Source organism: Saccostrea cucullata, unplaced genomic scaffold, assembly GCF_032062105.1.
Source record: "Saccostrea cucullata isolate Sc308-1 unplaced genomic scaffold, CSIRO_AGI_Scuc_v1 ctg13594, whole genome shotgun sequence".
NCBI classification, from domain to species: Eukaryota; Metazoa; Mollusca; class Bivalvia; order Ostreida; family Ostreidae; genus Saccostrea; species Saccostrea cuccullata.
Window position 1 is genome coordinate 37,111 of NW_026930084.1, and position 12,093 is coordinate 49,203.

Sequence of the window (12,093 nt, forward strand, 5' to 3'; positions counted from 1 at the left end):
ATACTCATATGCAGGGTAGGGGAACAAAAATGCATTCCAACTAACTAGTAGTTCCCATAATCCTGTGACATAAACCCCTGACCTTAAGTCCACACATTGATTGATTGTATATTGTTTAACGTCCCTCTTGAGAATTTTTCACTCAAATGAAGACGCCACCACTTGCCGGTGGAGTGCTACAAATTTTGTCTTATGCTCGGCACTCAGGGCCTTTGAGCAGTGAGGGATCTTTTTTCGTGCCAGCTCCTACTGCGACACGGGGCCTCGGTTTATAAGATCTCATCCGAAGGACCGGTCTCCACGTCCCGCAGTGGGATTCGAACCCACAACGTAAGGATTGACTCCTTACTTCGAGACTCTAGAGCAGACGCTCTATCCACTGCGCCACGCGAGCGACAGGTCCACACATTTCACAAATTTCAAAAAGACACCCTTATTATGATAAAATAAATAAATGTTTCAAAAATACAAAAGAGCATATTTCAAACAATAATTCCGCAATTAGGGCCCTTGCTCATCATGACTAAATGTATATGGGTAGTTCACTTAGAGACAAAGAAAAAAATTTCAAAGATTTAATGAATTTTCATTATAAAATCAATTAAGCTCCCCCCCCCTAACACCAGAACCCCTGAACCTGGGGCCATAAAATACATAATTTTAAAAGAGACATTCTTGCTAATCATAACTATGTCCTTAGTTTATTTAATTCCTAGGAGCAGAGAAGATTTTCAAAGAATCCATGTATTTTTAATATATAATCAATAGAGCCCTGCCCTAAGTAACATCAGAAACTCTGACCCTGGGACCATAAAATTTATAATTTTAGTAAAAGCACTCTGGCTCATCATACCTATTCACATATTTTATTTAATACCTACTAACCTAGGAACAGAGAAGATTTGGTAGAGGTTAATTACGAAGTATCAAATTTTTAGTTGAGAAAAAGTATTAATAACCATAAGAAAGTAATAAACAGCAATTAAACAGCAATCACATACTTTTACAGGCAGTCATGGTCTTGCAATATATAGTAAGTAATTATTACAAATAATTCACTTTATTAATCTACTATAAAACTCTAACTCAGTTCGAATTATCTCTGTCATGTTTACATTACCAACATACAATGATACTACAATTTACACTTGATTCCAACTATTTGGAAATACAATTACATAACTTAAGTACTTCTTTGCGAACAGCATATTCATGGTAAAACAAAATAAAACTTCTTTAATATCTAGAGGATATTCAATGTTTTGTACATGTAGTTGAATATGAAATTTATTTCACGAGTGGGACAGGATTTTTGATATTTTCACGAGTGAAAATATAAAAAAAAATCCTGTCCCACTCGTGAAATAAAATCGACATTCAACTACAAAACATTGAATTTTCTGTTTATTACATTTTTAAAAAAAATTCTTTGCTTTTTCCTTTCTCTGTATTTTTGTAATACAGTTATAGACTTGTGACGTCATAGTTGAGAGGTTGAGACGTCATAGCTATGTGAGGTGGAAACAATGTAAACATGGGTTTAGCAACATATGTTTGGTAATTTTAACAATTTTATTCGTTATCGGAATGGATTATTTATTTGCATCTATCTTATATAAGTTCAAGGAGATTTTCTTTAAGGCAATCTTTGTTATGGGAAGGGAAATCGACATTTTTCCTGCACTTCTGATATTCGTCACACTGTGACAGGATATAATTTTTATTCAATAAACAAATTACAGTATTTCACGGGTAAAAATGTAATAAACAAACTTCATCAACCTGTTCTAAATCACTATAAAGCATGAAAACATATTACAGTCATTGACTCTATTTGATAAAAAAATCAACCCGCTCCAAGCGCACCCAATTACAGTAAAATATAACATTGTAATTATCAACATATTATTTCAATCCACAATATCTAAAACATAATTCAAACATCCAGTTTCCAGACATAGGCAGTGCTCTAACAGATCAAATATCTATTTAATTTAAATGATCCTAAATAGTGTAGACACATGTGAAGACAATTTTCATTAAATAAAATCCGTACTCACAAATTTATAAGGTCATAAATACCTAGTTGTTATCAACTTTACATACCATCAACATGAAAGCATTAATATTATGCTAATATACAATGTTCTACCCACCATTCCAGTCTAATATAAAACCCATTAACATATTAAAACCTATTTCTTATCGCACCTGACTACTGCGGGCTTGATCTTCTTCTTTACTGGAGAGTTGGATCTTGATTTGGACCTTCTAAATAATGTCTCGGCATGGATTGTCCTTTCCCGGCGTCTTTCTTCCTTCTGGTTCCTTCGGAATGGTGGGTCACTGTCTCTGGTAATCAGGCGTGGCCGATACCATCCTCGGCCTCGGAGCGCAGGCATCCTAGGGGATCTTTCTCGGATATGTGTAGCGGGTCTATCTTCCGGTTGAGGTGTAAGCCCTCTCTTCGGGCCGCTGCTATAAAAATAATCTGTCAAGGTCTTTGTTAATTCTCTGACCGCTACAGTTTGCTCAACTATGGCCTCTATCTGCCCGTCACCTTGCTTCTTCGCCATTACTTGTAGGTCCTTAGGTGCCCCTATCAGATCCGCTTTCTCTGCACCTAGTTTTGGCTCCTCTCCCAACAATTGGGTAAAATGTCCACCCCAGAAGGGGAGGGGGGCTCATCACTAGCGTAGGGGGGACTAACTCCGCCGTCTCCTCCAGAAGTGTGGACATTGGGACCACTTTCTCCTCAGCCACCTTCTCTTTCTTGGTAATTCACCCAGTATGCCAGTGAAGCTGCCTGTTCCCATCGGACAAGTAGATCTTCTTCCAGGTAAAAGGTACAGCTGCACGAATAACCTCCACTGGAACATCTGTTACCTTGTGCGGGTCATACCCTTTACCATGAGACATATGTTCTTTCTCGGTCAACGCTACAAAGCCACATGATTTACATGTTAAGGGAACTTCATCGTTAGGCTCGTGACACTTCAGAAATGCTTAATAACGTACTTTTTAATTCGATAAAATCGCAAAGCGTGCACTGAAAGCCTCATCCATGATGAAACTGCAAAATTAGATAAATATTAGGTGAGTATGAATTTATATTCTCATTGTAAAAGGTCCCTTGCCAACCCGTAGAAGTAGTCTGTTTCACAAAATGATACTGGAATAAAAATATTATGTACACGAATGTATTTAATTCTTTAGAACGTAATAAATAGAGTACATATCAAATGATACAAGGTTACAACCAGATATTCTACTTGCCAGTATGATATCACGCCATAGAAAGCTATTTGACGTGAGGTTTCGAGATATCAAAGATTAATTTTAGGTCGTAAAAATGAATGAAAATATGCAAGGGCAAAATATAAATGAATTTTGTCGTTTCTAGGTCTCTGTATTCACGGGGTAAAATACCAAACTCGTGACGTCATAACTGTTCATCATGCAGTAGCAGAGCGAAAGTGAAACGTATCGAGAATTCATGTAAACAAACACAAGAAATCGGAGGAAAAAAGCATTTGAAATGAATATTATATTTGATTTAAGTGGGAATAAAGCTAATAAATAAGGTATGGTTATATACTTCAACAATTTCGCCGTAAAAAAATAGGTAGACAGGGTGTTTACTAGCCAATCAGCCTTTCCTATGTCTTTCGTAACAAAAAAAATGCAAAAGTTCAAAACACTATGCCGTCCACTTTGAAACTTATTTTTTGTTTCTATTTATAATTCTTTGTCTATTAATTTTGGAAAGTGCTGCTAGAATCGTATGGTTTACGGGAATTGTTGCAATTTTTTCGATCTCATGAAAGAGCTCCAGATATTTTTTACCCCTAAATGTATTTAGTCACTGATTTTTTTTATCAATGCCAATGCAGATTTTAATTCGCAGCTAGGTTAAGGCCGCCCATAGGAAATAAGCCTTAAAATATTCCGAAAAACTCAATATAATGTTAATATTTTTTATTAGCATTAGTTTTAATTTAATGGGAACTATACTAATGCATATGAATGTATGGGGTCTCAACCAAGTTCGACCAACGCGACTTCATGTACATCAGCTGTTTGTCACGTGACATGTTTAAAATTAGAAAAAAATATGTACGGATACAAAGATCGTCAACGTTCAACGATATTCGGATATTTTTTCACTATGAAATTGATTGTGTTTTATTTAAGACAAATTTCTTAACCCGAAAAGTGCTGGGAGCAACTTCTCACTGCCCGGTAATTATATAAAATTTAGCCGACTTTTGATAAAGTATGTGCATTTACACTATACGCATTGAAGAAATGTAAAACTACGGAAAAAATCAACAGCGCACAACTTGCTCCCAGCACTTTTCAAAATAGTAGGGACAGTATTTACATGTGTATAAAATATTATAATTTATAATCAAGCGGATGTCGTTGAACTTTTGAGATTTTGGAGGGGTTGTACATGTGATTGTAGTACGTTTCTATATAAAAGTGCATGACTGCGGGTTTATAAGAGACCTCATAGTTTTCAATTAAATAAGACTGTGAACTATTGATTAATGCATTCAAAAATATGAATTAATTGTAGTCAGATCACGCTTATATAGATTTAATTTTCATATTTTCAGTTCTACTAATAGCTTTATCTGCGTCTCAAGTACAGAGAAACTGCGTGTCAAACTAGCCTATGACGTCATATTTATTAGTACAGCGAGATCAAGTTGGCTTTGATTTTACATTCGATTAGTGTTATACTGACAAAATAAGTTACACATTGATTAATATTAACAATAATCATGAGAAATCAAAGTATGTAAGAGTATATGAAAAAGAAAATTATTATTTATTCGCCGAGATTCATTTGTACAATTTCACCGTGACGTCATAATCGAATTCCCGAGGCTCTGCATACACTGTTCTATCTTTGGGTAGCCCTTAACCTAGTTGCGTTTTCAACAAAATTATTGAAGAGTATTGTTCATACATTGTGCTGCCCCAAGTTAGAACTTTTCCGGAAATACGGAAGTCATATGTTATGGTTTATATTTTACTTCATCATACGTTTAGAAGTCGTTGTTTACATGTGCTCGTTCCTCTTGTGTATCGCACTTTTATTTGATCCAGCACGGAGTAAGTGTTGTTTTGTTCATTTATTATTGTATAAAATGCTTATATGTGTTTCCGAAAGTATGTGTTGAATGGTAATTGTCAGGATTATTGTCTTAGTCATGTTTTGAGTTTATTCTTGGCATCCGAATTTCCTAGTCATAGGTCCATGCTAGTCTACAATGTTTCTAGGCAAATATTTGTTTACATAACTTGTTAATTTCTGTTGAAAGTGTATACTTGCAATATTAGGGCTACGTTTATTATTGTTTATTACATATCTATACTTTTATAGATGCAAATTGAATGATTAAGTGCCATGTTTACATGTGTAAATTGTGACTGTGATTCATGTTGTACTAAGTAGCTGTTTTTTTTGTATTTTAGTTTTTTACCTGCTCATCATGTTCGAATAAACGTACTATTCCTTGATGACTGGTTTATCTTGCTGATTATTGAGTCAGTACAGTAAAAAATCCCCTGGATTGTGCATCATGGAGTCAGATCTACAGAACTGCACCTATGACCCTGACATTGTTGTGAAACGAGAAGCAACTTCCATGGGATCCTCTTCTATTTCCCAGTCCAGTTCATTACTAGCCCGGAAGCGTGCTCTGGCCGAAGCTGCCCGTATAAAGTTGAAATTCGCAGAGACCGAGGCTTTAATTAAAAAACAACAAGCTATCATCGAGGAAACCCGCAAGTTAAATATAGCCAAAGCAGAGCAGCAAAACAGTGAACTAGAGGCTGATTTAAAGCTACTCAGTCGACAAAGTGAAGCAGCCGCAGCCGCTGCAGAAGTGGAGGCCTTAGAGTATGTGGATGTAAGAAACAGTGTTCTTGACATTCCAGTGTGTGATAAGAAGAAACTTGTAGAACAGTATGTAGAAAAACATTCATCACATTCAAGTGTACACGTGAAAGAAGAACAACATTGTAACGTTCAAGACTGTAACGAGATATCATCACTGTGTTCAGATACCCCCAGAGATAGTCGACAGTTTGTACCGATTTCCACACTCGCACCTATTGTACCTGATCCCTGTGCAGATTTGGATTGTGTTTCACGGGACTCTGTGCCAGCTGGGACGCCATTGAATCCTCAGGCAAAGGCATTTTTTGCCAAGGCTCATACCAGCACTCCTGCCACCAGTGATTTTAAGGACAACATAATGGCAAATGAACTTACCCGTTTCCTCATGAAGAAGGATTTACTTCTATCTCGTTTTACAGTATTCAACGACCAGCCGGAATCATTTCCTGTATGGAAGTCCTCCTTCACCCATATAGCGCAAGATCTGGGTGTAAACCCTAGAGAGGAAATGGATCTTTTATTGAAATGGCTCGGGCCAGAATCGTCCAAGCATGCGCATAGCATAAGGATCGCATATGCAAGTGACCCAGCCAAGGCAGTACAGAAAGTGTGGGAAAGACTAGATGACAGATATGGTGGGCCTGAACTTATTGAGTGTGCCCTTAAGCATAAACTTACTAACTTTCCCAAAGTGACAAATAAGGACACTGATAAACTGTATGCCCTGTCCGACCTGCTGTCCGAGATTGCATCAATTAAGGAAAACCCTACCTACTCTTCCTTACTTGCGTATTTTGATTCATCGTCGGGAGTCAACCAAGTTGTAGCAAAGCTACCATACAACTTGCAGATGAAGTGGATGGACAGAGCTTCAAAATACAAGTCTTCACAGAAAGTCTCCTTTCCACCATTTACGTTCTTTGTGGATTATGTAAAGGAGATGACCAAAATGATGAACGATCCAAGCTTTCAGGAAACTCTTCAGCCTACACCAAAGAGGGAAGAAACGTTTCGCGCTACCCCGCTCAGACAACCTATAAGAGTTAAGAAAACGGATGTGAGTTCTGAAAGCATATGTCCAATTCACAAGACGTCTCACTCCCTTAACCAATGCAAAACCTTCCGAGCAAAGCCAATTCAAGTTCGCAGAAAATTTCTCAGTGACCACAAGATATGTTATGGATGTTGTAACTCAGATAAGCATGTGAAACGAGACTGTCTAGAGAGAACAAAATGTGATGACTGTGGCAGCGAGGATCATCCATCAGCTTTACATGTGACAAGCAAATCCATTCGAGAAAAACAGCAAGAGGAGAATGAATCATCACTCCTGGCTTCTCCACAGCACGGCGGGGAGGAAAACAATTCTCGCGGAACTCAACGAGTAGTACGAACTAAGTGTACTGAAATATGTGAGAATTCTTCATTTCCGGGAAAGTCTTGTGCAAAGGTACTGTTGGTAAGGGTGTACTCTTCCAGTCACCCTGACAAGTCTGTGTTGACTTACGCCCTCCTCGACGATCAGAGTAACAGATCTCTAGCTACTACTCACCTTCTTGATCTTCTGGATGTGAACTCAGAAGAGGTGGAATATTCACTTGCGTCGTGTGCTGGTTCCTTTGTGTTTTCGGGACGTGTGGCCGAAGACTGTGTCATTGAATCTCTAGACGGAAGCGTCAAAATGAACTTGCCGCCACTGATTGAATGCAATAACATTCCTGATGTGAGAGAGGAAATACCGACACCGGAAATTGCACGTCATTACACTCATTTGATGGACATTCAGGAATTTATTCCTCCGCTCTCAGAAGCACGCACTCTCTTGCTGATTGGACGCGACTTGCCTGGCGCTCATCATGTTCTTGACCAGAGGGTTGGATCAGGAAACGAGCCATTTGCCCAAAGGCTAAGATTGGGATGGATCATTGTGGGTGAAACCTGCTTAGGAAAAGTTCACAGAAATCGAATATCAGTGAATAAAACATTTGTTCTTGATAATGGACGCCCTACAGTGTTTAGACCATGTGAAAACAGGATTCATGTTTCTGAGAAGTGGGACAGCATAGGTTCGTCAGTATTTTCCAGGAATAAAGACGACAACAAGGTCGGCCTATCCATTGAAGACAAGCAGTTCATTCGAGTGATGGAGAAAAGTTTACACAAGGATACAGAGGGAAATTGGGTAGCACCTCTACCGTTTCGTGAAAACCATCCTCCACTGCCTAATAACAGACTACAGACACTTAACCGTGCTAAGAACCTCCATGCTAGTCTGTCCAAGGATCCTGTGAAACTCCAGCACATGGTGACATTTATGCAACGCGTATTTGAAAGCAAGCATGCAGAAGTAGCGCCGCCATTAACAAGTAATGAAGAGTGTTGGTACCTACCAATATTTGGGGTGTACCACCCCCAGAAACCAGGTCAGATCCGTGCCGTTTTCGACTCGTCTGCACAGTTTCAAGGAGTCTCCCTGAATAGCGTCCTCCTATCTGGACCTGACCTTACAAACAATCTGCTTGATGTCCTTCTGAGATTTCGTATGGAGCCTGTTGCCATCTCCGGAGACATACAACAAATGTTCCACAGCTTCCTAGTTGAAGAACCCCATAGGAACTACCTGAGGTTTTTCTGGTATGAAGACAACAATCCAAGTAACAGTCTTATAGAGTACCGCATGAAAGTACATGTATTTGGGAATCGACCTTCCCCGGCTATTGCTAACTACGGACTCCACAAGACAGCTGAAATCAGTCGCGAGAAATATGGAAGTGATGTGAGAGACTTTATTCAGAGAAACTTTTATGTGGACGATGGATTGATACCCCTACCCACATCAACTGAAGCAATTGACTTAATGACGCGTACTATGTCTGCCCTTCAGAATGAAGGAAACCTACGCTTACATAAGATCGCTTCGAACAAAGAAGAGGTCATGAGTGCATTCGCGAACGATGACCTTGCAAAGGACCTTAAGGATCTGGACATTGGCAGTGAACAACTTCCTGTGCAGCGCAGCCTAGGATTAAACTGGGATTTGATGTCAGATACATTCACATTTAGAGTGACTGGCGCTGAGAAACCTTACACACGTCGAGGCATTCTGTCTGTTATCAACAGTCTATATGACCCCTTGGGCCTTGTCGCTCCTGTGACTATTCGGGGAAAGATGATATTAAGGAAAATTGTAACAGATAGTTCCGACTGGGATAGTCCTCTACCGGAACAGTACCGTTCTGAATGGGAGTCGTGGAAAACGGAACTTCAGTGCCTCCAAGATATTAACATTCGCCGCACGTACATGAAACCTGACGCCTCTCTCAGCAAAGCTGTAAGACGAGAAATTCACGTCTACTCTGATGCATCCGAGGATGCAATTGCAGCGGTGGCATATCTGAAGACCATTTCCCAGGAAGGTGAGATACATGTTGGAATCATCCTAGGCAAGGCAAAGGTAGCACCTAAACATGGAAACTCGATTCCACGCCTTGAACTATGTGGAGCTCTCCTGGCTGTAGAAATCTATGACATTGCAGTGAATGCACTGGATATTGCAGTTGATTGTGTTCAGTTTCACATTGACAGTAAAGTGGTATTAGGCTACATAAATAACCGTGTCCGACGATTCTACATGTATGTGAGCAATCGTATTGAACGTATACTTAGGACTACAACACCTGAACAATGGACATATGTACCCACTCACATGAACCCTGCGGATTGTGCTACCCGCTCGCTTCCTGCAAGTCAGATGCAAAACAGCCCCTGGTTGCAAGGACCTGTTCAACTCTACAAGAAAGATCAGAATGAGGTCAATTTGGACAACAGTACATTTTCTCTTGTTGACCCAGAGAATGATAAGGAAATCAAACCAACTTTGGCTGTTCATGTAATGAAGTCTTCTATCGAGGACCGGTGCGTATTTGGAACCCATAGATTCAACAAGTTCTCAACATGGACTGCTCTTGTAAGAGCATTTGCCTTTTTACGGAACAGAGTGTGTGCCTTCAAACAGAGGAATGTTGGCAATAGTTCCCACGTATGTACTGATTACAAGGCTGTTGAGACATTTCGGTTAGTTGAACAATGGATTATTGGGACAGTTCAAAGAGAAACCTTTCCTGAGGAGTACTCATGTTTACTTGACAAAAAGACTCTACCTCGTAACAGCTCGTTACTTACCTTGGATCCGTTCCTCAATCAGCATGGTCTGATTTGTGTTGGTGGACGTCTCAGAGATTCCGACTTGGGTAAACACGAGAAGTTTCCAGTGATTCTTCCACGCAAGCACCACATTAGTACCTTGCTAGTACGACACTACCATGAACAAGTAAAACATCAGGGCCGTTTCTTCACGGAAAGCATGATACGATCCGCTGGCTTCTGGATTGTAGGTGTCAAGCGCTTGATCTCTTCAGTGATTCATGCATGTGTAAAGTGCAGAAGACTCCGTGGGAGGCTAGAAACCCAGAAGATGGCTGATCTTCCAGTAGACCGTGTCAGTCCTGCTCCTCCTTTTAGCTACACAGGAGTTGATGTGTTTGGACCTTGGTCAGTGGTGACAAGACGGACCAGAGGGGGACAGGCTAGCAGTAAGAGATGGGGTGTGATATTTACGTGCCTAAGCATACGGGCCATTCATATAGAAGTAATAGAGGAATTATCTTCTTCCTCATTCATAAATGCACTGAGAAGATTCATAGCTATCAGAGGTCAAGTGAAGGAGTTAAGATCCGACCGCGGAACAAATTTTGTCGGCTGCACCAAAGATCTTCAGATTGAGGCAATCAATGTTGAGGATGCTGAAATGAAGAAGTTTTTGTTCGACAAAGGAACAGTTTGGCGCTTCAACCCACCTCATTCATCCCATATGGGAGGGGTCTGGGAGCGCATGATCAAGACTACCAGAAACATTCTAGATTCCATGTTGTCTGAAGTGAGTGACAAAAATTTGACACATGAAGTGCTTACTACATTTATGTGCGAAGTGTGCACCATAGTCAATGCGCGACCAATCGTTGCGATCACCTCAGATCCTACGAACCCATTCTTACTCAGTCCATCAACCTTACTTACTCAAAGGACAAGTGCAGATGTACACCCCTTTGTGGACCTGAATCCGAAGGACATGTATAAGGAACAGTGGCGTCGAGTACAATATCTTGCCGAACGTTTCTGGAATCGCTGGAAGCAAGAGTATCTGCAGACCTTACAAACTCGAAGGAAATGGCAGTGTGACAAGACCAACTTGCGTCGTGGTGACATTGTATTGTTGAAAGAACCCGACAGCCACAGAAACAACTGGCCGCTTGGAATGGTGGAAAACGCTATTTGTGGAAAAGATGGTCGTGTTCGAAAAGTGGAAGTTCGCATTACCAAGAATGGCGTGTCAAAGACTTATACAAGACCCGTGACCGAACTTGTTCTGCTTTTGAGTGACAAGGGAAATGATCTAGACACTTCCAGCAGTGACAAGGAATAATGTGCTTTGTCGTGTTTATTGTGCAACGAAACATACTGTGTTATGATTGTGAATTAGAATTCCTGTTACATTCGCACCTTATTGATTTTGTGCTACATGTTTGTAATAGTTGTAGTGATATCTTGTAAGATATCAGACGGGGAGTGTGCTGCCCCAAGTTAGAACTTTTCCGGAAATACGGAAGTCATATGTTATGGTTTATATTTTACTTCATCATACGTTTAGAAGTCGTTGTTTACATGTGCTCGTTCCTCTTGTGTATCGCACTTTTATTTGATCCAGCACGGAGTAAGTGTTGTTTTGTTCATTTATTATTGTATAAAATGCTTATATGTGTTTCCAAAAGTATGTGTTAAATGAATATTGTCAGAATTATTGTCTAAGTCATGTTTTGAGTTTATACTTGGCATCCGAATTTCCTAGTCATAGGTCCAGTCTAGTCTACAATGTTTCTAGGCAAATATTTGTTTACATTAACTTGTTAATTTCTGTTGAAAGTGTAAACTTGCAATATTAGGGCTACGTTTATTATTGTTTATTATATATCTATACCTTTATAGACGCAAATTGAATGATTAAGTGCCATGTTTACATGTGTAAATTGTGACTGTGATTCATGTTGTACTAAGTAGCTGTTTTTTTTGTATTTTAGTTTTTTACCTGCTCATCATGTTCGAATAAACGTACTATTCCTTGA

The 12,093-nt window shown here is 39.6% G+C and overlaps 1 protein-coding gene across 2 annotated transcripts; it reads left to right on the plus strand.

Annotated features, from left to right (window-relative positions):
- The first annotated feature begins 4,986 nt into the window (after positions 1-4,986).
- LOC134282823 (uncharacterized) lies at positions 4,987-12,093 on the plus strand. Of its 2 annotated transcripts, none has more exons than XR_009995363.1 (2): positions 4,987-11,684; positions 12,049-12,093. XR_009995363.1 is itself a non-coding variant. In XM_062765212.1 (2 exons), the coding sequence occupies exon 2, from the start codon at positions 5,595-5,597 to the stop codon at positions 11,394-11,396; it is 5,802 nt and encodes a 1,933-aa protein (XP_062621196.1). In that variant the 5' UTR covers positions 4,987-5,124; positions 5,488-5,594; the 3' UTR covers positions 11,397-12,093. The 2 variants fall into 2 exon arrangements, 1 of the variants encoding a protein (XP_062621196.1); XM_062765212.1 differs by having other exon boundaries at positions 4,987-5,124; positions 5,488-12,093.